Source organism: Schistocerca gregaria, unplaced genomic scaffold, assembly GCF_023897955.1.
Source record: "Schistocerca gregaria isolate iqSchGreg1 unplaced genomic scaffold, iqSchGreg1.2 ptg000994l, whole genome shotgun sequence".
NCBI lineage: Eukaryota > Metazoa > Arthropoda > Insecta > Orthoptera > Acrididae > Schistocerca > Schistocerca gregaria.
Genome location: NW_026062344.1, coordinates 2,936 through 26,568, shown reverse-complemented (window position 1 = coordinate 26,568; position 23,633 = coordinate 2,936). Strand labels below are relative to the sequence as shown.

Sequence of the window (23,633 nt, the reverse complement as noted above, 5' to 3'; positions counted from 1 at the left end):
CGCAGAGTAAGCGAGCGCCCAACGCGCGCCTGACGCTCCGCATGCAAGATTCCCTCGTTTCCGAAAGGGGTGTGCGGGGCTCGATAGCTGATTTGGGAGACCCAGCGAAAACGCGAAGGGCAGGGGGGCTTTGACAGGTTGGTTGGTCAGTCGGAAGAGGATTACGCCCCCGGACGGAGAGAGGAGGAACCGGCCATATAGTGCGAGAGAGGGGAGTGGTCTCTATTCCTCTACGCACCGCGAAAGTGTTAAAAACCTCTGCGCGCTCGCGCGTTGTTTTGCGACCCCTTCGCGCTTCGCACGCGTGAAATTCTAGAACACGAGCTGTGCTTGACGGCGCGCGAAACGCCATCCTGAGCGGCGTGCGAGAGCTTCGGTGCGCACCTCATTTGCTCCTGAAAGCAGCTGAATGTCGAAGACCGCGGCGGCGTACGTAGAGATGGCTTTTGCCCGCAGGGGGAGAAGGGCAGGGACTCGCACAACGCGCATTCGCTGCGCGAGGGGGAGGTCCGATCCGCGTCCTTCCGCTGATCCAAACAGATGGCCCGGCGTCTTGCCGAGCGAGGGCGAGTCCGGTTTCAGGGGTCCTCTGCGCAAGGCACACATCCATACACACGGGATTTATGAGAGTGGGGCGTGTGTGCAGTTTGTATGAATTTGTGTTACACTTTTTTTTATGAGATTTGCTTTTGTTCGTAGCCAGTCATGGCAGACAGGAGGCAGGCGTTCTCAAGGCGATTGCAGATTTTTTTTTCTTGCATTTGGTGAATTGACGCGTGGCGACAGATTATAAGGTGGCAACATGGCGGGGACACCAACCACGCACATTTACGATCCTAGGAGTTGCTTTCTTTGCCAGGTACGGTGGGAGCGCGCATGCGATGGGTGGGCGAAGACTGGTGACGTGGCGACACAGTGAGAGTTGGGAGAGGCGCCGAGCGCGAGCGAGACGCGACTGTTTGATGGGGGAGAGGGTGCCTATGCAAAGGGGGGCGCAGAAGCAGAGCGTTCTGACGGGAGGCCGGGCGTATGCCTCGGCGAGCCGAGGAGGGGAGCGCGTTGCGTGTGGCGACGCGTGAGGACGGATGCGGCGATGCCCGCGCGCTGTGTGTGTGTCGGTTGGGGTGGGGAGGGGTAGTTTTGAGAGAGGAGGTGCTGACTTGGTTTTTTTATGTGCGCGGGTTACGGGGGGGCGCACGCAGAAAGCTCGAATTATTTGCGACTTGAGTCGCCCGTGCGTGCAATGCAAGTTGATTGGAGCGGCGCACATGTGCATGGGGTATGAGTTGAACAATCATTCCGTGGAGCAGCCGAGCAGAGGAGAGAGGGGGGACGGCGAGTACGGCCTGCCTTTCGCGTGCGCGAGTGGCGGCAGGGATGCGGCGCGCCAGAAGCAGAAGCTTGGGGGGCAGGAGGAGATGGCCGAGTCTGCGATTCAGGATAGGAGGAGTAAGGTGTCTCTGGAGGAGCACATGAGCGCTGAGGGGTTGTTGCAGCGGGGCGTTCAGACGTCGGCCAAGTATCCGTATATGTTGGACGTGAGCGAGTCTAAGAACAGGGAGGCGACGCCTGAGAGTCAGCAGAGTGGGGAGCGGTCTGAGCTGTTTAGAGCGCAGAGTCCGCGCAGAGGGGTGAGTAGTTGTTATGGCGGCGTGTACGACGGTGGTCATATAGGTGGCGTGATTGGTGGCCAGTCACAGGAAGGAGGCGAACAGCGGCTTCACGCGTCGTTGACCGAGTCCGCTAGGGACGTAGAAGAGCGTCAGAAGCAACAGCGCGGAGATAAACAGAGAAAGAGACAGAAGACGGCGCTTCTAGAGGGGAAGAGTTACTATGCGGGAGGCGTCATGTTGGATTCGACGGCGCCCCATTTTTCTGGAGTCGAGGACAGGAATAGGACAGACGTGTCGCCTGAGTGTCTGTACGATGTGAGTTCGACGCTTTTTGACGGCAAGGTCGAGGGGGGTGACACGGTGGAGTGGGATGCGTCGTTGTATGCATGCGGTGGTGATGCCTGTTCTTCTCGTATGGGCATGGTTAGTCGTTCTCCCCGCTTCGGCGTTGTACGTGCTGGACTCTGGGTCCCATCCGCCCGTGTCCAAGCCCGCACTCGGACACCCAGATGGAGCCGGTGACTTTCCGCTGGACGACCAGGCGGGGCTGAACGAGGCACTTGTGAGAGAGGTGATTCGCCTTCGTCAGGACCAGTACAAAATTATGCAGGAGCTGAATTTCCTGAGGGACCAGCAGGACCAGATGATCAAGAGCGCGCCCAGTTTGTTCCAGCTCCAGAACATATTGGCTCAGCTGAGCATTGGGTTTCCGTCCACCGCGCAGGGAGGCGCGTTGCAGCAGCAGGCGAAGGCGTCGGCGAGGCCGACGGACGTCGAAGTAGACGACAAGAAGGGGGCTGGGGCGGACGCGAGTCGTCTCGAGGCCGGGCGGTGCGCGGACGCTCGTCTGGCGGATGGGTCGAAGCTGAACATAGCGTCGGTCGACTGCGAGTCGGACGGGAGGGTGGGGCTCGAGAGCGGCGCCGCGAAGATGGAGTCTTCCGACAACGCGCGGTCGTTGCATCCTTCGCCCGCGGACGGCCGAGCCGAAGAGTACGATTACTTGGGCGGCATGTCCTCAGAGCCCTCTGTGGACACGGTGGAGGCGACGTTGAACATGACTTCTCCCGTGAGCGGCCCCTTCTTGCCCGAAGTCGACACGCCTGACGGCGAGACGCAGTGCGGGGAGCCGGCGTCGGTGTCCTCCCTGAGTGTGTTCTTGGTCGAGACCGGGATTCAGTTGGCCGAGAACTTGCAGTCGATGATGGGAGACGACTGCCCCATTGTGATTTTTGACTTCACGTACAACATGCCAGTGATAAGAAACACAAACATGGCATTTTTGGACCTGTTTGGATACACCCAGGACCAGGTGGCCAAGATGAAGTGGAGGATGTTCATTTGTCCTCAATACTTGGAGAGGACCGTGCAAATACTGAAGCAGGCGCGTTCTCAGAAGGACACGTTTATTCAATTCACTCAAGTGTATACGAATGTGTACTTTAAGAATTTCTTGGCGCTCGATACACACGTGTTGCTGTCGACTCAGCGAGGGGGCCTGGTGGACCTGGTGATCATACAGCCGGACAAGAGTCTGCCGTGCCCGTCCATAGGGGACCGGTGCTTTCGCTCCTTCAAGGTGCCGCTCCCGAGTCGCTTGGAGGGCAGTGAGGTGGTGAAGAGCGACGCGGAGCAGAGCCAACAGTACGCCCGCACGATGCTAAGCGCGACCCTAAATATAGCATCGATGGCGTCCAGAGCGGCCAGGGGGATCGACGTGGACCCCTCCGGTCGGGAAGAGGGCTCGACAGAGCTGCCGGAACGGTGGAAATCTGCATCGGGGGAGCGTCAGATGAAAGAGGGCGATCGCGCTGAGGGGGCGCCAGGTTGCGCCGGGGACGCTATTTCTAACCCGGCCTACGAGAGACTGCACCCGCGGGGTGACGATCGAGGCATTCATCCGAGTGCGAGTGACCTGGTCAACCGCGAAAAAGACCGAGCTATCGAGCAAAAAAGGGCCCAAAACGCGGCTTCAGAGGGCAGCTCATCGCCCTATTACCACTCTTACCAACATGGCCTTGGCTTTCCATCGGCTCCCTCCGAAAAGAAAGCCTATCCGGTGGACGCCGACCAATCCTCCAAATTTCCAGCAAGAGATTTTGCTCCGAAGACCATTCTTCCCTCTTCGGACTATTCGTCGCTTGACCATCACCAATTCTACGCCCCGAGCCACCCCTTCGCCTCGAACCATCTGCAGACGACGGAACTCTGCACCCATGAACCTCAATCGCAACACGCCGAGCCACTTGGCTCTTCCGTCTCCCAAAAGCCCCGTCTGGAACTCTCAGAACTCCACAGTTCTCATCGCCCTTCTTCTTCCTCCCCCCTTCACCGCGCCTCGCTCCCGAGCCACGCGCCCCCCCTCGCCTCCTCCCTTCACTTCTTCCAGGACTGCAAGCAGCGCCACTACTCCGACCCCCTCCTTCCTCGCCCGCCTCATCCATACGAAGACCCTCTTTTTTTTACCGACTTCGGTGACGACAGTTCTCGATTTTACAATAAATAAAAAAATTTGAAACATCGAAACTTTTTCGCTCCGTCCCGCTTCTGCGTGCCGTTACGAAAAAAAAAAAAAAAAGGGGGCATTTTTTTTCTCGCCGTCCTCGCTCGCCCGCTTCGCTTCCCTGGCGAACTTCGCGCGCCACGCCAGATGAGCACCCACTCCCCGTCCACCTTTTACGACCACTTTGACCTGTCGTTTTACGCCGTGCTCAACCGCGTCCTCGAGCAGTTCTCGCCGCTCGCCGCCGTCTCGCCGCTGTCGCCGCAGTACCTCGACTGCGCCTCCTGGCCCGCCTTGTCGCTGGACCAGCTGTCGATGGTCGAGAGACTCTTCAAGTGGAAGTCCGAGCTGTGTTCGAGTTGGAGGGCTTCTCCGGGACTGGGCGAGAGCAGGTTTCTCCAGCTGATCGACCCGGAGCGCACTCAGGAAGAGCTGGTCTACCCGAGCTGGGAGAGTCAGAGTTTGGAGAGGGAGCTCGTGAGCGCCATATACGAGCGCGGACTGGTGTGCCTCGTGGGCAGGAGGCGTTCCGGAAAGTCGACGTTGCTGAGGCGGGCGCTGAGGCGGATTCAGCAGGACCATTGGCGTCGGTATCAAGAGACGGCCGGACGGCGTCACTCGGAAGTGGGTGAGGAGAGCCTGGGAGAAGCGCTTTGCCCCGCGCGGCTTTCTCCCGGTGGTCGCGGAGGGCGCGGCCGAGAGGCGGCTCGCGAGGAAGAGAGGGTCGACTTGCTCTCTTCTGCGAGCTTCGGCGACGCCCACAGCGTTCCCGGCGGCCGCCTCGAGGAGGGCGGTCCTCCCGCCGAGAGAGAGGGCCGCGGCGAGACCGGCCGCATGGACGGCGGCTACGGCGGGGGCTTCTTGGAGGGAGAGGACAACTTGTGTGAATCTGGAGAAGAGGCGTGCCTCTTTGAGGACGACGCGCGGATGCCGGCGGACGAACTGCCGATATTGACGATTTATTTGAGTTGTTTGCAGACTCAGAGTCCGTTGGGCCTATTCAAGAAGCTGCACCAAGAGCTGGAGAAGGCGTGTTGCGGCGAGGTGAATCCGCAGGCGCCCAGGACGACTTCCTTCACAGAGGGGAGGACCGGTCGAAGCGGACTCTACTCCCGCCTAGAGAAGAGCTACCAGGACTACTGCGAGGGCCGTCAGGAAGAGGAGGCGGACGCGGCGCTGATGGTCGCCAAATCGGGCGTGTCCGGATTCATGTCGACTCTGTGTATGGCGGAGGAGTGTCTGAGGCAGGCGCTGAAGGTCCGTCGCGTGGTGGTGGTGTTGGAGGAGTTCGACCTGCTGGCCGAGGGTCGCCAGACTTTTTTGTACAGCTTGATAGAATTTTTGAATTTCGAGCAACAAGAGGAGAACAAGTGGTCAGACAGAAGGAGTCGCCCGAGCGCGGGGGCGTCGGTGGTCGCTGTGACGTCAAATTTGAATTTTTATTCGCTGTTAGAAAGCCGAATAGCGTCTCGGTTCCCCAGTCGAAACATACTGATGTCGGCGCCGAACGGTCTGAGGTTTGGGTTGATGATGGTGTTGGAGCACTTGATGATACTGCCGATATTCGGCGTTCAGCTGGACGACGGCGGGGACTTTGAAGCTCGTTGGGCTAGAATGGAGCAGTCGAGCGCCGATATTCGCTGCGACATGGAGCCCTCTTACGTTGGTCAGGACGCAGAGGCCGCCGAGTCGCACAAAGCCTGCTTCAGAACGTGCAACTCTTCGTGCCCTATTTTTCTCTCGTGCCCGACATTTCCGCCCTCTCACCTACTGGAGTACTTTCCGGACGTGCCGTTGGAGAAGTTGCAGCTGTTCCAGTTCGCGCGCCTGTGGAACGCGCACCTCGTGCACCTGTTTTGGCACCTGTCGCCCCGTCTGGCTCAGGTGTTCGCCAGCTTGAACGACCTCACGGCGTGTCACGCCGGGCTGTTCAAGCTGTTTCGCGTGGCGGTCTCGATGCTGTCGAACCACCCGAGGAACTGCTTCTTGTCCGAGAAGGTGATACTGGAGGCCTACGAGCAGATGGCACTGGACGGCAAGGTCGGCCTGCTCTGTACGTGCACGACGTTGCAGCTCGCGCTCTTGGCCGAGATGGTCTGCCTGGAGTCCAGGATCCAGCTCGGGCTCGAGATCGAACAGGGTCTGGTCGAAATAGACATGAAGAGTCGGGGCGAGAAGTCCTGCTCGAGTCAGAGGTTGAAGTTTTACACATTCGAGAACGTGTTCGCGGAGTTCAAGCGCTTCGTTGACTCGGACCCGTCGCTGGCGCCGCTGAAGCACGGCAAGGTCATTTGCGAGAAGGCGTTCGAGGGCTTGCTGAGGATGCGGCTCGTCGCGTTCGCTCACCCGAGCAAGTACAGACAGATGACCGACTGCGTCGAGGCGAGAATGAAGGAGAACTACGCGTTCCAGAGGCAGAGGTCGATCAAGGTGTGCGTCACGACGGAGCAGCTGGAGGCGGCGCTGAGGAAGTGCAGGGTCCAAGAGCTCGTGATTCAGAGGCTTCGCTTGTGAGAAAAAAGGGGGGGGGCGTTTTTTTTAAAAAAAAAGAAAAAGAAGGAGAAAAAAGGGAGCAGTGGAGAATTTATTTGTATTTCTCGTTGTTGGGGTTTAGAGTTTCCAGGAGTCGAGGTCGGAGTCGGGGACGAGGGGAGAGAGGAGTTGCTGGACGGCGGGGTCGCCGCAATAGGGGCACTCTTTGGAGAGGAGTTGGTCGAGGGTTTGGGAGAAGGGGGGTTCCGACGCGGAGTCGTTGAGCTTGGAGAGGAGGGGGAGGAGAGAGGAGGGGTCGGGGCGGAGGAGGAGCGACTTGGCGTCGAGGGAGAGGAGGAGGGCGTGGAGTTCGGAGGAGGGGGGGAGAGATTGGAGGAGCGAGAGAATCAGACAGTTGCGATGGAAGGCGTGGAGACAGGGAAAGACGTATGTGTAGCGCATATGTGTGGAGAGGTGACAGAGGGAGCAGGAGTGCTGAGGTGGGAGTTGTTGGTATTGGGTTTGGGCCTGAAGGATGGACTGTCGGAGGAGAGAAGCGCAGTGAGTGGAGTCGTTGATTTCGGTTTGGAGGTCGTTGATTTGTTGGTCGTAGTCGGCGAGAGACCTGCAGAGTTCGGCTTTGAGGTCGTCGATTTTAGAGAGGGGGGGAATGAGGGGGAGGAGGTGTTCGAGGCGGATGAAGGGGGGGCAGAGTCGCAGGAAGTGGATGATTTGGCCGACGTCGTCGGTGGAGTTGGCGAGGTACTGAGCGATTTTGAGCCAGGTCTTCTTGGCGACGTCTTGGTTGTCGGGCTCGAAGAAGTGGGAGAGGGCGGTTTGCTTGGCGAGGTCGAGCAGGTGGTGCTCGAGGGCGAGTTGGACGGCTTGGTCGGCCATGTTGAGCTTGCACAGGACTAGGACGCATCCCTGGATGTGCGTGTGCTCGCGGAGGAGTCGGAGTGCGTAGTCGGGGTGGTAGGAGGCGTCGGGACGCTGGAGGAAGTCGAGGAGCTGCTGCTGATAGAGGTCGCGGTGAGTGGCGTAGAGGGAGAGGAGGAAGTTGTGGAGAGAGGGTTCGCGGTGGCCGCAGTGGTAGATGCAGTGTTCCAGGTAGAGGACGGCGGGGGGGCGGTTATGTTGTTGAGTTGGGGGTTTGTCGTTTTGGGTTGGTTCCAGGGTTTGCGCGGATTCGGCGGAGGCGAGTTGGAGCGCGTGGTCCTTGGAGCAGTACTTGGGCTGGAGGGGGGGGGGAGTGCGGGAGGAGGAGCGGGAGGTCGGGGGCGGCGAAGAGGGAGAGGAGGGGGTTAGGGTCGGAGGAGAGGAGGTCCGTCCAGGGGAGGGGGAGGGGGAGGGGGGGGGAGTAGAAGCAGTGGAGGAGGGGTTGGAGGGAGGGGAGAGAGGGGGGGGAGGAGCGGATTTTGGTGAGGGCGGAGAGGAGTTTGACGGGGTCTAGTAGGTGGGGGGGGAGGGTGAGGAGGGTGTCTACGGAGGCGGATGGGTGGTGGGAGAGGATGGTGGGGATGAATTTGTAGAAGAGGTTTGGGCGTTGGGAGCTGAGCATTTCGAGGAGGGCGGGGAGGTGGTGGGAGTGCTGGACGTGGTAGGAGACGAGGGGGGAGGGGTCCTGGACGAGTTTGGAGAAGAAGAAGAGTTCGGGGACGCGGTCGTGAGAGAGGAGGAGGTTGACGTTGGTGGCGGGGTCGATGAATTGGTGGTACTTGGAGAGGAGTTGGCAGAGTTCGGAGGAGTGGTGGAGGTAGGGGGGGTGTTGGAGGAGGGAGTGGTAGAAGAGGAGAGAGGGGGGGAACAGGTGGGAGAGGAGGGGGGAGGGGGGTGGGAGGGGGGGAGAGGGGTTTTTTTTTTTGAATTCGATTTCGAGTAGGTCGAGTTTTTTGAGGTAGAGTTCGATGAGCCAGGTGCAGAGGACGGTGATTTGGATGAGTTGGGTGGACGAGTCGAGTCGGAGGAGTTTTTCGAGGCAGTAGAGGCGCAGAGCGTCCGATTGTTGGTGTTTGTCGAACATGAGGACGATTTGTTCGAATCCCAGGTTGGTGGTGGCGTAGGCTTTGGCGGAGAGTTCGTAGAGGCCGGACTGGAAGTGGTGGAGGGCGAGGGCCTCGGAGACGCGCTCGCGCTGCCACGGTTCGGTGCAGTGTTTGGCGGCGAGGGCGTACTGGCGCTTTTGGAGGTAGACGGACCAAAGGTTGGCCTTTTCGGCGGAGACGTCGAGCTGGTAGACGGAGGAGGAGGTGTAGGAGAAGATGAGGAGTTTGGAGGGGTTGAAGGCGAGGCCCATGAGGGGGAGAGGGGGGTGGAGGGTTTGTTCCTCGACGACTTGGTGGGTGATTCTGGAGACGAATTGGAACAGGCCGTGAGCGTAGAGGACGACGATGTAGAGTTCGGTGAGCGCGATGGACAGGATCAGGTCGTCGTAGGGCTGTCGGGACATGGAGTCGCAGGTGAGGGGGATGTGTCTGGAGGAGTCGAAGATTGGGTCGTTGGAGACGTTGAGAGAGAAGGAGGGGCTGGTTTTGGGGCCCTTGGAGGAGGGCGCGTCGGCGGAGGTGGGTTCGGAGGGGGAAAGGAAGTCGGTTTCGGACACGTTCAGGTTCATGAGAAAGACGCCGGAGAAGGTGAGCCAGGCGAGCGCCTGAGGGACGAGGATTTCGGTGTGCGGTTCCTCGGTCAGCAGGTGGGTCCTGTAATAGAGTTCCAGCTTGCTGTAGATGAAGTAGGGGCTGGGGAACTCGCGGACGTCCGGGCGACAGGGACTGAGAAACAAGTGCTCGAAGGAGTGAAATCCGACAAAGGACCACAAGAATCTGTGGCTACACAAAAAGACGTAAATTTTTGGCGGTCCGTTGGAAGGTCGAATGGTGAACCACCTGATTCCCTGCAGAGTCGTCTCGGTGCAAGTGGAGGCAAAGAAGTAAGACGAGGCCTCCTTCTTGGCGGAATGGTCGGTGTCTTCGGTCCTCTTGGCGTCCGCCTGTTGTTGGACGGACGCGTAGGGATTGAGAAGCTGCTTTGACTCGGCCTCGAGCTCGAACGCGTAGAGCCACTTGAAGTGCTTCTCCAACGTCGGCGCGGTGAGCGACCAGCCGCCCTTGACCTCTATTTCCAGCTCGTAGACTTCTCCGGTGTCGGTCCCGAGCAATATGAGCCCGGTGGACGCGGAATCGGCGCCCGAATCGTTCCAGCCGACGGCGGTCACGTTCAGGCCCTTCAGCTTCTTCAGGGACCGCGGGCGCTTCCAGGACCGGTGCAAGTACATCGTCTTCCTTCTCTTGATCACGAGCAGCAGGTGGCACCCGGTGGGGTCCAAAAACATCCCGGTGACCGGCTCCGCGCCTACTTCGATCTCTGCCCTTAACGAACAGTCAACTCTCCGTCCTCGAACACGCCGCTATCAAACGAACACACACACGCCTCCCGCCGGCGCCCCCCGTCTCGCGTCGAGCAGAGGGGCCGCCGCGGTCCGCCCCACATACACACATATTTCTCTCTCTCTCTACACAAGCACCCCCGCGAGAAGTCCACCCCCTCTCGTCCCCGTGTACCTTCCAGTTCGGAGGGCGCGTCCAGGCTGAGCCTCACCAGCGACCCCTCTTCCAGCGACATCACCAGCGCGTCCTTGCCGGTCACCAGGTGAGTGATGCATTTTCGAGGCTCGTAGTCCACCTTGACGACGCTGAAGGTCGTCTCTTTTTCTCGTCGCGAGTGCATCTCTCTCTGGGGGAAATGGCCGGCTCCGGGGAGTCGTCGACGGCGAGCAAGGGGAGAATGGGCGAGAGCGGCCGGTGAAAAACGGCGCGGCGCCGAAACTAGAGAAAAAAAAAAAAAAAAAAAAAGTCTTGGGCGCGAGTTGTACGCAACCGCGCGGCGCCCGCGCACCGCGGGGAGGCGTCTTTTATGAAATTCTGTACGTTTGCTTCTCGACGAGCTGTCCGTCGATGCACACGGTCAGGGAGATGCTCAGGTCTCTCGAGTGTCGCCTGCACGGCTCGAACTGAATCGTTCCGGACACGAGGCTGCCCTCTGCGACGGGCAGAGGGCGCGCGAGCATGAGCACCGTCTGTCTCCAGTGCGTTTCCGGCGATTCCGGACCTGCGGAGCGGGAAAAAATGCGTCAGCGCTCCTTTCGTCGCGGGAACCTCGCAGGGGGGGGCCCGGCGCGGGGAGTGAAAGAATTCCGTACCTGTCGAGAACGTCACGGGCTGGATGTCGGCGCTCGGGTCGCCGGTGAACAGAGTGTCGAAATAGATGACCAGGCAGTCTATGACCGAGTCAAAATGGATCGACAAAGAGTAGAACATGGGTTTTTCGACCTGATCCGCCGCCGCAATTTGGCAGTCTAACTCAAAAAACATGAACGCGTTGCTTATCGGCGTCGCGTCCGCCATCGATTCGATCAGCGGCGTGCTGCAGACGAGCTTGCACAGAGATTCCATGCGTATTCCGTACGCTTGCTTCCAAAAATCCACTTTTTGTTCTCGCAGCTTCTCGGCCCTCATCGCAACCACGTACATCCTTTGTCTGTCCGGACAAACTCTGCCCGTGGCCACGCGAAGCCACCTGTCCCGAGCAAACAGGACGGAATATACCATCGACTCGAACAACAGCGCGTATCCCATCCACTCAGAGATGATGACGTCGACTTGTCGCCTGGCCAGCCACGGGCTGTCCTCACTCGTCAAATCCTCCACTTTCTTCCGGATGAATTGAATGCGGTCCTCGCGTCCGTTCTCGACCGCGATTTCCTTTGCGTATTCGATGATCGCGCTCTGGTCAACCGCTATGACGTGCTTCGCCCCCGCCATCACCGCGAAGTGACTCAGTATCCCCGTGCCGCACCCGACGTCCATCACCACCTTCCCCTCGAACCACGCGCGGTTCTGGAGAATGAACTTGGCGTAGGAGCTGGTTCTCACCTCGTCCTTTATCATCTCCTCGTGTATGTGAAAGCCGGCGTACCCCTCGAAGTAGTCCTCGTCGCCCGCTTCCGGAGCCCGCGCGGGCGCGTCTAGATAAAAAAAGCAGGCATCAGCCACCCAGAGCGGACGCGCAGAACAAAAAAAAAAAAAAAAAAAACACACACACACAAGCGATAACCGAGCCGGGTCCCGGAGCGTACCTTCGCTGAGCACCGCCTTCAAATGTTCCAGCTGCTTCTGCTGTCTCACGAGGCGTCTGTGCATCGCCGCGTAAGAAAGCTCCAGCTCCTCTCTGGACACCTTGCTCAAGCGGGCGACGCATATCGGCTCCTCGGCGAGGCACCCTGCGCCCTGGTCTTGGTCGTCGAACTCGTCTTGCGCCACACCCCACTCCAAATAAAGCAACGGATCGTCCTCCAGCTCCGGCCTAAGGTACCGGTCGTCGAGCCACTCGTCCCCTGAGACCTGTATGTGCGTATCTCGCTGAAAAGAGTCGATCCGCGCGCGCGAGCGGAGATAATTAACCAGCTTGGCGCGAACGTAGCTCGGATCCACCGAAGAGTTCGACGCGCAGAAACCCTGGAGGAGTCGCGCCAAGTCGAGTCGATGCGCCAAGACCTGATGGCCGAAAAGCTCCTCCAAACTCGAGAACGCCAGCGGGCAAAAACAAGCAATGCGCACGGCCTCCTCCTCACTCCGGTGGCACGAGTCCGACATCGGCCTGTCACAAACCCAGTCGCTCCAATCCGACCCCGAATCCGACTCGGAACCCTCGCTAGACAACTCCGGATCGCGGGGCAAAGGCGCGTCCAAAACCCTCGTCGGATCGTCCTGTCTCAGACACGCGCGGGCGTTAGGCAAAACCCTCTTCTCATTGAAAAAAAGAGACCAAAAAAAAAAACACATACTACCATGCACACACGACCGCTTTCGTGCGAAGGCGGGGGAAGGTGCACCGCTCGGTCTGTCGTAAGTGGACACGCGTGAAGGGATCGGTGTTACTATAGAGATCGGTACGAAATTCACACGTATCCGGGTCACACGTCAACCCTCAATACCTCGGTTTTCCTTTGGGTCTCTCTTTTTACTTCCCATCATTTCCAGCTCCGTCGTCTCCTTTGAGCCCAAAAGACGGCGCAAACGGCCGGCCCTCCTCCCAGCCGCCCATGCGGGACTCGCAGGACGCTCCCGCGCTCAGATGTGAGTCGCCATCGCACGCCGACGCGCCGCGCGGCGTATCAGAAGAAAACGGCATTGAAAAAAACAATACCTCGGAGGACCTCTGCGCGCGCCGAAAAGCCTGTCTCAAAAAAAAAAAAAGCACCCTCCTCCTTCTCTGTGGGGCGTCGCTCCTGAATCGCTTCTACGCCCCGAGCGCGCTCCCCCGGCCACCGCCTCCAACGCCCCCGACTCGCACCTCCTTCTTCGAAACGCCGAACGAGGACCGCTCGCCGAGGCGTCAAAGCCTCGCTCGGCATAGAACACACGTTCCCTGCGCAAAAGAACAAGGCGCAAGCGCAAATTACAAATTCCGAACCTCTGTTTTTTTTTAAGCGGTACAACATTCGCGCACCGATCCAGCACCGAGCTCTGCCAAACTCTCGCCGCAACTCCCCCAACCTCGCGCGCGCACCGTCACCAACTCGCTCCGACTGCCAGCTCGGACCCCCTCGAACAGCGGGCCTCGTCGCCCCTCAGAGGCGCTCTCGCGCTCCAACCCGCCCCCGCGTTCTCCAGAGAGCCACGCGCCCTGCCCCTCTCTCCCCCGGGGGACTCGGCCCGGGCCAACTCGCGCTGAACGCGTCGCGGCCGGCCAACGGGAACGGCCAAAAAAAAAAGGAGCGAGAGATGCGGTGTTCACTGACAAGCTGTCAACCTGTATCTGTCATTCAAACAAAACATGCGTATTTTCGGAGCGTGGGGACAATGCGAAGGCGGCTCTAGCGGCTCGTCCCCTCCCGTAGCGCGGGAGGGCGACGCGAGGCGCGGACCGGCCGCATGGCGAGAGGGCCCTTCACCTTCTGTAGCGCAGGCGTTTGAAGTTGAACCACAAATAAAGAACGCCGCGAGAGAAGAGACACTTGAATCCGTATTTGTGGGAAACGTTCCACTCCTTGTTGACGATGCGGAAGGCGATGTCCAAGTAGGGCGGCCCGGCCTTGAAGCGCAGGTTAACGAAGTCCGGAGAATCCGACTTTTCGATGCTGTAGGTGGGCGGCTTGGTGGGGTCGATCAGGTCGGTGTAAAACAGAGTGAATTTGTACCCTTGCACGACCTTTGGAGGCGGGTTATCGGTGTCGTAGTGGATTTGGTTGTACTTGGTCCACTCGTACCCGGTCTTGATGCGATTGAAGTATTTGGGCTTCCTCGGACGGTACTTGTCGTCGAACGAATAAGACGCCAGAACTTTGCGCAGCTCGTTGTACGACTTGTCTTGGTCCGGACAGCCGCTCTCCTCCAGAAACTCTTCTTCGTTGGCGCCGAGTCCCTGCGCCTTTTCTATCTGGTAAATCGTCTCTTCGTCCAGAGATTCGGATGGGTAAAGGACGTCGGTGGCCAAGTCGAAACTAGGATAGAAAATCTGAAGGGACGACGAATCCTGCATCGGACCGGCTCCTTCTAGACCCTTCGACGCGCTCACGAGGCTCTTGCTCGAATCGTCGGTAGAGGCGGCCTCTCGAATATAAGCAGATGCGTCCAACCGACGAGGAACCGTCAATAGAGATTTCTCCGCGCTCTCCTTCTTCTCCTTCTTCACCTCTTTCAAGACGCATTGGTGTATGCTGTCCACGTGCGCTCGCGCCTTGAACACGCCTATTCGACTCAACAGCGCGCGCCAATACTCCTCGTCCAGGATCTCGTCTGACTGCAGCGTCGCCTTCACTTGGCGTTCCAGATCCCTCAATTCGAAAAGCGTCTTCCCGCTCAGTATCGCGTCGTTTCTCTGCTTGATCACGGGCAACATCGTGTCCTCGTACCTTGACACGCCGTCTCCACCCGCCTGCAGGTCCGCCGCTCGCTCTTCCACCAGCAGCAACAGCGCGCTCCAGTAGCTCCCGGGACCCAAGTTCGAGTCCGGCATGTCGTCCGGCGGCGCTTCCTGAGGCCTCGACTCTCCCTGCGGATTCGCGTCGCCGTAACCTCCCTCACACACCATCTGATCCAACTCGCGATTAAGGCGGCTCTTCTGGTCGGCCACGCTCTCGTACTTCTTGTCCTCTCCTCTCTCCATCATCTCCATAATCGACTCCACCACGTAGAACAGCTTCATCTCCTTCACCAGCGACTGCAGCTCCTCCTTCTTCGATATCTCCAACACCAACTTCAACGGAGACGGCAAGTCCTTCGGCAAAATCAAACCGTTCTCTATCTGTTGCAACTGCTGCTCCAAGTTCGTCTTCGGCGCCGGGAACTCCCTGCCGCGGCTCTGGTACCACTTCCTTACATACACCGAATACACCAGAAACAGCAGGTCAATCACCTGCGCTCGACTGTCAATCAGGCGGTTCAACGCGCGCATCTTCAACTGCGTCAGCAAGAAGCGGTCTTCGTCTTGCTCCCACCCGGCCGCGTTCAACTGCTCGCGCTCCCTTGCCAGGCGCGCCTGCTCGGCCTCCCACGTGCTCTCCTCGATGTCTCGCTCTATTCGGTGGCGACGAAGTAGCAAAATTTCGCGCTACGATAAAAAAAAAAAAAAAAATCAGCTCCGTCGCCCTAGACAAGCCCCCGCTCAAGCAAAACCTCAGCATACCTCTAAATTGGCTCTTCGAACCCTTTCCTCTTCCGCGGACAACTTCCGTTTCACCCCCGAGTTCTCCAGCTGCTCTTCCCTTAGCTTCCAGTAAAAAGGCTTGTCCAACTGAGAATCATTGAACGGATTGTTCTCGTTTGTATATCCCTCCAGCAGAATTCTCGAACTCGCCCTGTAATCGCCACTCGACCCGTTCGAATCGCTCAGTGCAACGTGATCAGGAGACAGTCTCAGCGCGCGCGAGTCCCTCCCGACGGGAGAATCTCCCTTCCATCTGTTGCCGGCGTCCAATCTGTCCTCTAACACGCAAGCGCGCCCAAGGCGACCGCCTCCATCGTCTCCTCTCCACCTTCGACCCTCCTCGTCCCCATTCGCGCGACCCCCTCCTCTAGAACTCGACTCGCCTCCATCCTCATTCCAAGGCCTTATGTGCTTCCTGTTCCATCGGTCGTCTTCTTCGTACTGAGTGCGCTTTCTTCGACCATGAGAACTTCCGTAAACCCTGCCCCGCTCCTCCTCAGCACCGCCTTCTTTCTCCCTCCTCTCGTCACGTCTGCAGTGATCATCCCTGCGCCTGTCCGAACCACCGCCGCCCCCCTCTTCCCACCTCCCCCCGTCGCGTCGGCTTTCGCCATACCAACGCCTCTCTCCTTCGCCGTCGCGCATCCCGCGCGACTCGTCTTCCCATCTGCAGCCGTGACGACTCGCGCCCCTCAAGTCGTCCTCGCCTCTTGTCCTCTCCGACGCGCGGCCGCCCCTCCACGCGCCTCGACCGCCCTCCGCGGGCTCGACCTCGCGCCCCTCTCTTCTGCTCGGCGACGTTCTTGCGCACTCGTCGACAGCCAAACCGCCCTCGCTCCCGACCCCTCGGCCCCCCTCTCTCTCCCGTCGCCACCCGTCCCCCCTCCGTCCCTCTTCGCCTCTCCCGCCCGAAGACAGCTCCGCCTCACGATAGTCTGCAACCTCCGACATACATGACATAACTAACTCCTCCTCATACAAAAAAACCCTCTTTGCCGCCTCCGTGTGTATGGAGCAGTGCCATACACGTTCCGCCACACACGGCCCGTCGAAAAAACCGGGCCCTCCCTCGACGCGCTTTGGCGCCTCTCGCCGGCGGCCTCCGCCGCGACGGGCCGCGCGCGCGCCCCGGCCGGCGCGAACCCCTCTCTCCGCCCGCGCCTCGCCCTCTCTCTCTCTCCGCGCGGAAGGCCTCTTTTGTGACGGGGTTTTTTTTTTTCACTTTTTCGGTCTTTGTGCTCTTCGCTCTTCGACTCATTTTTTTTCGTCGCTACTCGCGCTAGCAGGAGTCGAGGACAGGTCAGTTCGTCCGACTTTCAAGCATGTCGCTAGAGGGCCGTCACGCGCCGCTGCGGGCCGTGATTCTGGCGGACGCGTTCGACCATTTGTTGGCCCCCTTCACGCTCGAGAAGTCGAAGGTACGCACGGGGACGGCCGAGGCTCCTCCGAGGGCCCCGCGTCGAGGGGGGGAAGCCGCATTGGGGGCGGCCGACGTCCGAGGGGCCAGGCCGCTTCCAAACACACTGGACCGACGAACGCCCCTCACCGGAAAAGCAAAAACAAAAAAAAATAATCTGTACCCATCGCCTCGGGAACCGAGCAACTGACGGGGGCGGGAGGGCGCGCCCTTGCGCGTATATAGGTATTGCTGTCGCTGGTTGGGGTGCCGCTCTTGAACTACACCATCGAGTTTTTGGCGCTGTCTGAGGTGAGTCAGATTTACGTGTTGGCCAGCGAGCACGCGGACGAGGTAGAGGAGTACGTGAACAGCCTGAGTCGGCGCGGCTTCTCGGGCGTCGACGTGTCGTGCGTCAAGTTTCAGAAGAGCCAGAGCGTCGGCGACATCTTGCGCGACAGCAGACTGCCGGAGTTGCTGCAGAGCGACTTCATCTTGGTGTATGGCGACATCATATCCAACCAGAACTTGCAGCCCGTGTGGCAGAAGCACATGAGGAGGAGGGAGAAGGACAAGAACGCCTTGATGACGCTGGTGTTGGGCGACAACAGCGCGGATGCCGAGATCAAAGCTAGGAGAGAGCTTTGCTGCAAGGGGCAAAAACAGAAGGACTGCTTCAAGCCCCAGCAAGACGCGGACGAGTCCTTGGCCTCCGAGGACAGGAAGAAGAGCATGCGTTCGTTCGAGAGCTCGAACAACCGACTGGTTTACAGCGTGCCCAGTGCCGCGTCTGTCGAGTCGGCGGCCGACGTGGAGGAGTCGGACAAGGGTCGGGTGGAGGAGGTGGGCGCGCTCGGGGAGGATTTGATGTTTGAAGAGGACCCGGAAGAGATTTGTTTCGGCAGCCATAAGCAGCACTTAGAGAATTTTTGCGATCATACGGAGAGCGCTGATTTTCAATGGTCTTATCTCTGCGATTTACAATCTGCTTCTCCCGCTAGACGGAACTCGTCTTCTTTCACGGCCTTTGGCGAGTTGCATGAGAATGAGGGCTTCCCGATTTCCGCGTCTTTGCCCACGACGCTCGAGAGCAAGAAGGCGGACGCCTTTGTCGATTGCCGGACCGAGGTGCCCTTGTCTTCCAGGGGTTCCTACCCGCCCGCGTCTTCGATTGGGTTCGAGAGCAGTCGAACGCGCCAGTCGGACTTGATGTCGCTCGGGGGCAGCGCGCTGTCCTCCGCGCTGGACCGCTTGGTTTCCGTTTTGTCGACGTACGAGTACATGAGCGTGTCTGCCATACTCGCGAACAACGAGGGCAGAATCGTTGTGGTCGACGAGGAGACGGACCTGGTGCTGTTGTACGAGGACAAGCTGTTTAGCCGGTTTTTGCCGCACTTGGAGCTGGAAACCGGTCTCTTCAAGGACCACGCCAACTTGCTTTGCAGGGCCAACGTGCTAGAGTCCGGCGTGTTCATATGCGCGCCCGAGGTCCTGGACAAGTTTCAGGAGAACTTCGACTACAAGAGCTTGAGCCAGTTCGTGCGGACGATGATCAACGACGAGGTGCAGGACGTCAAAATTCACGCCTCGTTCGTCCCGGAAGTGGCCTATTCCACGAGGGTTTCCAGTTGGAGGAGGTACCACCAGGTGAGCATCGACTTGCTTCGGCGATGGGCGTTTCCGCTGGTCCCGGAGGCGAGGTTTCTGGGCACCACCAGCTTTACCTACTGCCGCCCGGGCATCTACAAGGAGCAGGACGTTCACCTCTCTATGAGCTGCCAAATTGGCGAGGACAGCGCGATCGGCGCGAGAACGCGCCTCGGCAGCGAAACCAAGGTGCGCAGCTCGACGATCGGCAGGGACTGCATGATCGGGAACCGCGTCACCATCGTCAACAGCTTTCTCTGGGACGGCGTGACGGTGCAAGACGGGACGCTGATCGAATGCGCCGTCGTTTGTTCCCACGTGAAAATCGGGTTCAATTGCAAAATTTCGAGGGGCTGCATTCTGGGACACCACGTGGAGGTGGGGGACCGCACGGAGCTGAAGGGATACACGAAGTGGACTCACCAAAAGCTCAAGTTCAAAAACGCCGTGAGCGACGGAGAAGACAATTTTTGTTCGACCTTCGAAAAAGGAGATTTTCTGGACCAGAGGCCGAGGACGCCCCCCTTCCCGATCGTTTCGCTGGCTCCGTTCGGCACGGGGTTCCTGTTCCCCTATCCCGCGCTCCCGTTCCAAGAGCTGTGCATAGGGTGGGAGACCAAGTCGGACCTGCTTCAGCTGTTGAAGGTGCTCAAGCAAAACTCGGCCGCCCTGTCCGACTCTCTGCTTGACCACTCTTCGGTGATCGCCTCGAGCCCGCCGTCGGAGCTGAGGCCCCTGTCTCCCCTCTTCGAGGAGCCGCCGTCGAACATCGCGGAGACCACGGACAGGGAGAAGTTCAGCCTGGGCGTCGACGAAATCGTACGGCACGCCCTGTCTCCCGGGCGCTCGACCTCGGCGGACACGATCCTCCTGGAGGTGAACGCGCTGAAGTACGCCTACGACCGCACGTTCCTGGACTGCGCGGACGCGATCTTCTCCAGCCTGATCAACGCCAGCACCCAGCTCCCCGGCAGCCTGTCCTCGAGTCTGTCGGGATCGATCGACTTCTTCTCGCCCGTGCTGAAGAGCTACGTGCAATCGGTGGACGACCAGGTGGAGTTCATCTTCGTCCTGGAGACCGTCTTCGAGCGCGAGCCGAGGGTCACCCACCTGTTCGAGGGCACGCTCAACCGGCTGTACCAGAACGCCGTGATCTCCGAGGACGCGTTCTTCCAGTGGGAGAAGGAGTGCGCGTCGGCGAACCCGGACGAGGCGGCGTTCTGCAGGCGGTGCGAGCGGTTCCTGAACTGGCTCCGAGAGGCCGAAGAGGAGGAAGAGGAGGAGTAAAAAAAAAAAAAATTCGAAGCGCAAAATTAATAAATTTTTTTTTTCGGTGACTCAAAAAAATTCGAGTAGTTTTCTATCGCAGTATAGGCTAAACTCAGTTTGGTCAGCTCCTCATTCACACCATGTCGAGCAAGTGTCCAGTTCTAGCCGTGGCCATAGCAGGTACGGGAGCGTCGCCGCGTCCGGGGTAGGCGTGTGCGCGGGGGTGCGGGGCAGCGCGCGAGGGGCGTCGACGGGGGGGGCTGGGCGCGAGGGAGGGCGGGGGGGGACCAGAGGGGATCGGTTGGAGTCGGGCGGAGAGAGAGCGGAGAGAGTCGACGATGGCGGAGAAAACGCCTGTCGCGTCGATCGCGGGTCGAGCGGACGCGGCGGATGCGCGAGAGGCGGAGAGGCGCGCGAGGGGCAGAGTTGGAGAGGGGGCGGCTCAGCAGATCTGGTTGGAGAGCGGGGAGGAGAGAGGGGGGAGAGCGCACGGGGTGGAGGGGTAGATTTTTTCAAGACAGCGACGGAGCTGACTTTTTTTTTTTTTGCGGTTGGAATTGGAACCAACGGCGGCTATGCGGGACACCTTGCTAAAGAGATTGAGAAGAAGGAGAAGACGATAGCGAGGTGTTATCCCGGGAATTACGATTGGCAGAGGTACGAGGAGGCGAATGTGGCGGAGTTGGCGTTACTGGAAGACGCCGGCGGGGAGGAGCCGTGTTGGTCCTATTTGATCCTGCACGCGAAGTCGCGTACGTCGCCGCTGGACATGAGAGTCGAGTCGGCGGATTCGAGGAGGGCGCAGAGCATGGTGGCGTCGCTGAGGAGCAGAGAGGGGTCGTTGTCGCCGAGAGAGTGCGATTTCGAGGTGGTGTACGGGCTGTCTTTGGCGTTCAGCCGAGGCGAGAAGTCTTCGAAGAAGTCTATAGCCGCGCGGTCGCTGTTGTTGCTGAGCGGAGAGCCGGCGTTCGACTTCTTGCTGGAGGCCGGGAGGAGCGCCCTGTCGAGCGCGGAGGAGGCGGGAAATGGAGGAAACAAGCGCTTTTTGAAGATGTTGTACGAAAAATTGCAAGGACAGTGGCTGAATTCGTCTGGGGGCATGTCCGTGGCGCGAAGGCACTTGAGCTTGCCCCCGAAGCTCGAGAAGAACGAGTACATGACGCTGAGCCTGTCGGACGTGGTGGAGCAGCTGGGCGTTAGCACGATGTTCGTGTGGTACGTCTTGCTTATGCAGGGCCGCATATTGATCAGCGGCCAGCCGGCGCACCTGGTGGGACATCACTGCCTGGCGTGTCCCCTGATGGTGGCGCCCCTGAAGGGATACGCGCAGTGGATGACGCCCTGCCTGTCGTCTTCGAGCGACCCAGCGCTGCAAAGGAGAAGTTATATCTGTGGCACGACCAACTTGGAGCTGGAGGCGCAGGCCGCGCCCCGGTGCGACGTCTTGGCCAGCCTGGTGAGCGGGGTCGTGGCCTACGACCTGGAGCTCGACGAGAAGGACGAGCAGTTCGTCGGCGACGTCCTCAGCAGCATCGACGCCGGAGAGCAGTGGGTCAGAGAGCAGTTCCGCCAGCACACCGTCGACTTCTTGCAGTCCGTGCAGACCGACAACGTCGTCGGCGAGTCGCGCCAGAAGGTCGCCAGGGCGCTCAAGGAGACTAAAATTTACAGGGAGTACATCAGGTCCAAAGAATCTTCTTTTCAGCTCTCGCCCCACGGCCAGTACTCCGGCTATTGCGAACACGCCAGCAAGGCCAAGAGCCTCGGCCACCTCCCCGGCTCCCCCGACCGCTCTACCTCCCCGGTCCTGTCAGACTTCTCGGAAAACGGCGCCTCTATGTCCGAAAAGCGAGTGGTACAACTTTTCAACCAGCTCAATGACAGCCAGTCTAAAATAACCTCTCTCTCTATCCAACAGCAGCTCAGGGACCTCCAGCACTACTACACCGACCTCGTCAACATCAACCGCCTCTGCACCTACGAGATTCTCGCCGCCGTGCAGCCCTCTCTCGGCTCTTCTAGCTCCCAAACGCGCAAGTACGCTGTCAACTTTCTTGTCAACATCGCCACCGCTTCCAAGGGAAAGCTCATGCTCGTCTGCTGCGGCTTCGTGCCCCCCCTCACGCAGCTCCTCAAGGACATGCCCAACGTCTCCAGCGTCGCCGCTCGCTGCCTCTACAGGATATCTACTCGCTTCTCTGGCGTCGCCGCCCTCCTCCTCTGCAACGCCCCAGACACCCTCATGAACATCTTCTGTCGCGAGCAAGACGACACCCTCGACCTCAAGAAGAGCATCGTCGCCACTCTCCTCAACATCTGTCGACACCACCCCTACAGACCGCAACACGGCATCGGCAAGATTCGCGACGCCAGCATGTACGGCACCGACAAGCGTTACCAGTCCCAACTCCTCGAACTGCTCGACCTCTGGGGCGTCCTTAGACTCCCCGTCGAAATTCAAGACAAAAACAACCTCGCCCTCATCGAATCACTCTTAAGGTCGCACGACGCCGACTTCCGCTCCTCCGTCAAACACCGCATTTCTATCCTCTCTCGCTTCTGCTCCTCCACCCAGCGCGACTCCTCCCTCCTCTACCAGCTCTTCAACTACACCCAGGGCGACATCCGCTTTCTCCTCACCAACTTCTCCGCTCCCCTCTCTCCCCTCCTCGCGCAAATCACCGTCTCTTTCTTCGGCGTCGTCGCCAGGTCCTCCTTCGGACGCAAATCTCTCCTCGACGCCGACCCCTACCCAACGCTCCTCAAACACCTCTCCAAACTCGACCACCTCTTCTACCACCTCCACCTCCTCCGCTTTTTCGAAATCAGCAGCCAATACCCCCTCACCGCCTACGAACTCGTCAAAAAACAAGGCGTCCCAACTCTCATCTCCTTCGCCAAATCCACCTCCAAAAAACCTCCCCTCCTCCCCCTCTCCCTCTCCGCCCTCAGAACCCTCAAACACCTCTCCATCCACAAGTACTTCAACCCCCTCTCCCCCGACTCCCGCCCCTCCCTCTCCTCCTTCTTCAAATTCTACAAATCCACCCTCGAATCATCCCCTCCCCTCTCTCCCCCCTCCCCCCCCCTCCCCCCCCGACTCCCACCCCCACCGCCTAAAACTCTCCCTCTACTCCCTCAACCAACCCATCTACTCCCACAACCGCACCCTCTACCTCCTCTTCCTCCAAAACCTCGCCAAAATTTGGAACCGGCAACTCGCCTCCCAACTCAACCCCTCTCCCCCCCCCTCTCTCCCCCCCTCTCCCACACCCTCCACCACCTTTCACACCCTCCTCAACCCCCCCTCCTCCCCCCCTCGCTCCCCCTCCCCCTCCCCCCCTCGCTCCCCCCACCTCATCTCCACCAACTACGTCGACTGCAACTTCTCCTTCAAAACCTCCCGCAACGTCGTCCGCCCCCTGAAGCAACCCCTCGACCAAAACCTCCTCCTCTCCGACCCCTCCTTCCCCCTCTCTCCCAGCCTCACCTACCTCTCCACCTGGTCCCTCCACTCCCTCAAGCGCCGCCTCCACCCCTCCCAAAAACCCAACCTCTCCCCCGACCCCTTCTCCCCCTCCCCCGACTACCTCTGGATCAACTTCAACCAAGAAGAACGCACCTCCTACTTCAACCTGCTCTCCCAACCCTCAAAACCCGAAGAAACCACCGAATCCCCCCTCCTCCCCTCCTCCGACGAAAAAAAACACTCCATCTCCCGCAGCTTCAGCTACTCCTCCTCCAAATTCCTCTCCAAACTCTCCCTCAAATCCTCCAGCACCTCCTCCAGCAAGAAAAACCCCTCCCCCCCCCCCTCCGACTCCGACCCAAAATCCCCCCTCCCCCCTCCACTCTCCACCTCCAACTCCTCCACCACCCAATGCGCCTCCCCCCCTCAAGACTGCCCCGACTCCCCCTCAGCCACCGACTCCGAAGACGACAACTCCGAATCCTACCCCGAACCCACCCCCTCCACCAACCCCTCCACCCTCCTCGGCGAGGACATCTGGACCCAATTCGAGCTCTC

General features: G+C 59.6%; 5 protein-coding genes across 5 annotated transcripts; 2 read left to right on the top strand and 3 right to left on the bottom strand.

The window, feature by feature from the left end:
• The first annotated feature begins 691 nt into the window (after window positions 1-691).
• On the top strand, window positions 692-4,139 carry LOC126326508 (uncharacterized). Its single transcript, XM_049995649.1, has 2 exons — window positions 692-859; window positions 1,203-4,139. Exon 2 carries the CDS (start codon window positions 1,984-1,986, stop codon window positions 4,117-4,119), a length of 2,136 nt encoding a protein of 711 aa, XP_049851606.1. The 5' UTR covers window positions 692-859; window positions 1,203-1,983; the 3' UTR covers window positions 4,120-4,139.
• Window positions 4,140-7,502: 3,363 nt separating this feature from the next.
• LOC126326592 (vacuolar protein sorting-associated protein 18 homolog) lies at window positions 7,503-10,314 on the bottom strand. Its single transcript, XM_049995758.1, has 4 exons — window positions 10,149-10,314; window positions 8,945-9,951; window positions 8,610-8,818; window positions 7,503-7,581 (listed from the first exon to the last, which is right to left on the bottom strand). The coding sequence occupies exons 1-4, from the start codon at window positions 10,312-10,314 to the stop codon at window positions 7,503-7,505; spliced, it is 1,461 nt and encodes a 486-aa protein (XP_049851715.1).
• Window positions 10,315-10,440: 126 nt separating this feature from the next.
• On the bottom strand, window positions 10,441-13,046 carry LOC126326511 (protein arginine N-methyltransferase 1-like). The gene is made up of 5 exons (XM_049995651.1): window positions 12,581-13,046; window positions 12,431-12,486; window positions 11,723-12,353; window positions 10,787-11,611; window positions 10,441-10,695 (listed from the first exon to the last, which is right to left on the bottom strand). Exons 1-5 carry the CDS (start codon window positions 12,618-12,620, stop codon window positions 10,499-10,501), a joined length of 1,749 nt encoding a protein of 582 aa, XP_049851608.1. The 5' UTR covers window positions 12,621-13,046; the 3' UTR covers window positions 10,441-10,498.
• Window positions 13,045-16,252, bottom strand: LOC126326507 (uncharacterized). Its single transcript, XM_049995648.1, has 2 exons — window positions 15,274-16,252; window positions 13,045-15,198 (listed from the first exon to the last, which is right to left on the bottom strand). Exons 1-2 carry the CDS (start codon window positions 16,243-16,245, stop codon window positions 13,537-13,539), a joined length of 2,634 nt encoding a protein of 877 aa, XP_049851605.1. The 5' UTR covers window positions 16,246-16,252; the 3' UTR covers window positions 13,045-13,536.
• A 293-nt stretch (window positions 16,253-16,545) lies between these two features.
• Window positions 16,546-19,637, top strand: LOC126326506 (uncharacterized). Its single transcript, XM_049995647.1, has 2 exons — window positions 16,546-16,712; window positions 16,937-19,637. The coding sequence occupies exons 1-2, from the start codon at window positions 16,617-16,619 to the stop codon at window positions 19,622-19,624; spliced, it is 2,784 nt and encodes a 927-aa protein (XP_049851604.1). The 5' UTR covers window positions 16,546-16,616; the 3' UTR covers window positions 19,625-19,637.
• Window positions 19,638-23,633: the final 3,996 nt, after the last annotated feature.

Bases quoted from the DNA above. Each gene is read 5' to 3' on its own strand.
- LOC126326511 (XM_049995651.1), bottom strand. From the start codon at position 12,620: ATGATGGGAAGTAAAAAGAGAGACCCAAAGGAAAACCGAG. The intron at 11,612-11,722 runs GTACGCTCCGGG...TTTTTTATCTAG, and splicing joins GAAGGCGGTGCTCAGCGAAG to ACGCGCCCGCGCGGGCTCCG. The intron at 10,696-10,786 runs GTACGGAATTCT...CCCGCTCCGCAG, and splicing joins GCCCGTGACGTTCTCGACAG to GTCCGGAATCGCCGGAAACG.
- LOC126326506 (XM_049995647.1), top strand. From the start codon at position 16,617: ATGTCGCTAGAGGGCCGTCACGCGCCGCTGCGGGCCGTGATTCTGGCG. The intron at 16,713-16,936 runs GTACGCACGGGG...GCGCGTATATAG, and splicing joins TCACGCTCGAGAAGTCGAAG to GTATTGCTGTCGCTGGTTGG.
- LOC126326507 (XM_049995648.1), bottom strand. From the start codon at position 16,245: ATGTCGGAGGTTGCAGACTATCGTGAGGCGGAGCTGTCTTCGGGCGGG. The intron at 15,199-15,273 runs GTATGCTGAGGT...TTTTTATCGTAG, and splicing joins TTCGAAGAGCCAATTTAGAG to CGCGAAATTTTGCTACTTCG.
- LOC126326508 (XM_049995649.1), top strand. From the start codon at position 1,984: ATGCGTCGTTGTATGCATGCGGTGGTGATGCCTGTTCTTCTCGTATGG.
- LOC126326592 (XM_049995758.1), bottom strand. From the start codon at position 10,314: ATGCACTCGCGACGAGAAAAAGAGACGACCTTCAGCGTCGTCAAGGTG. The intron at 8,819-8,944 runs GTCTCCAGAATC...TCCGTCTACCAG, and splicing joins CTCACGGCCTGTTCCAATTC to CTCGACGTCTCCGCCGAAAA. The intron at 7,582-8,609 runs GTTCGACAAACA...GACTTCCTCCAG, and splicing joins TTCGAACAAATCGTCCTCAT to CGTCCCGACGCCTCCTACCA.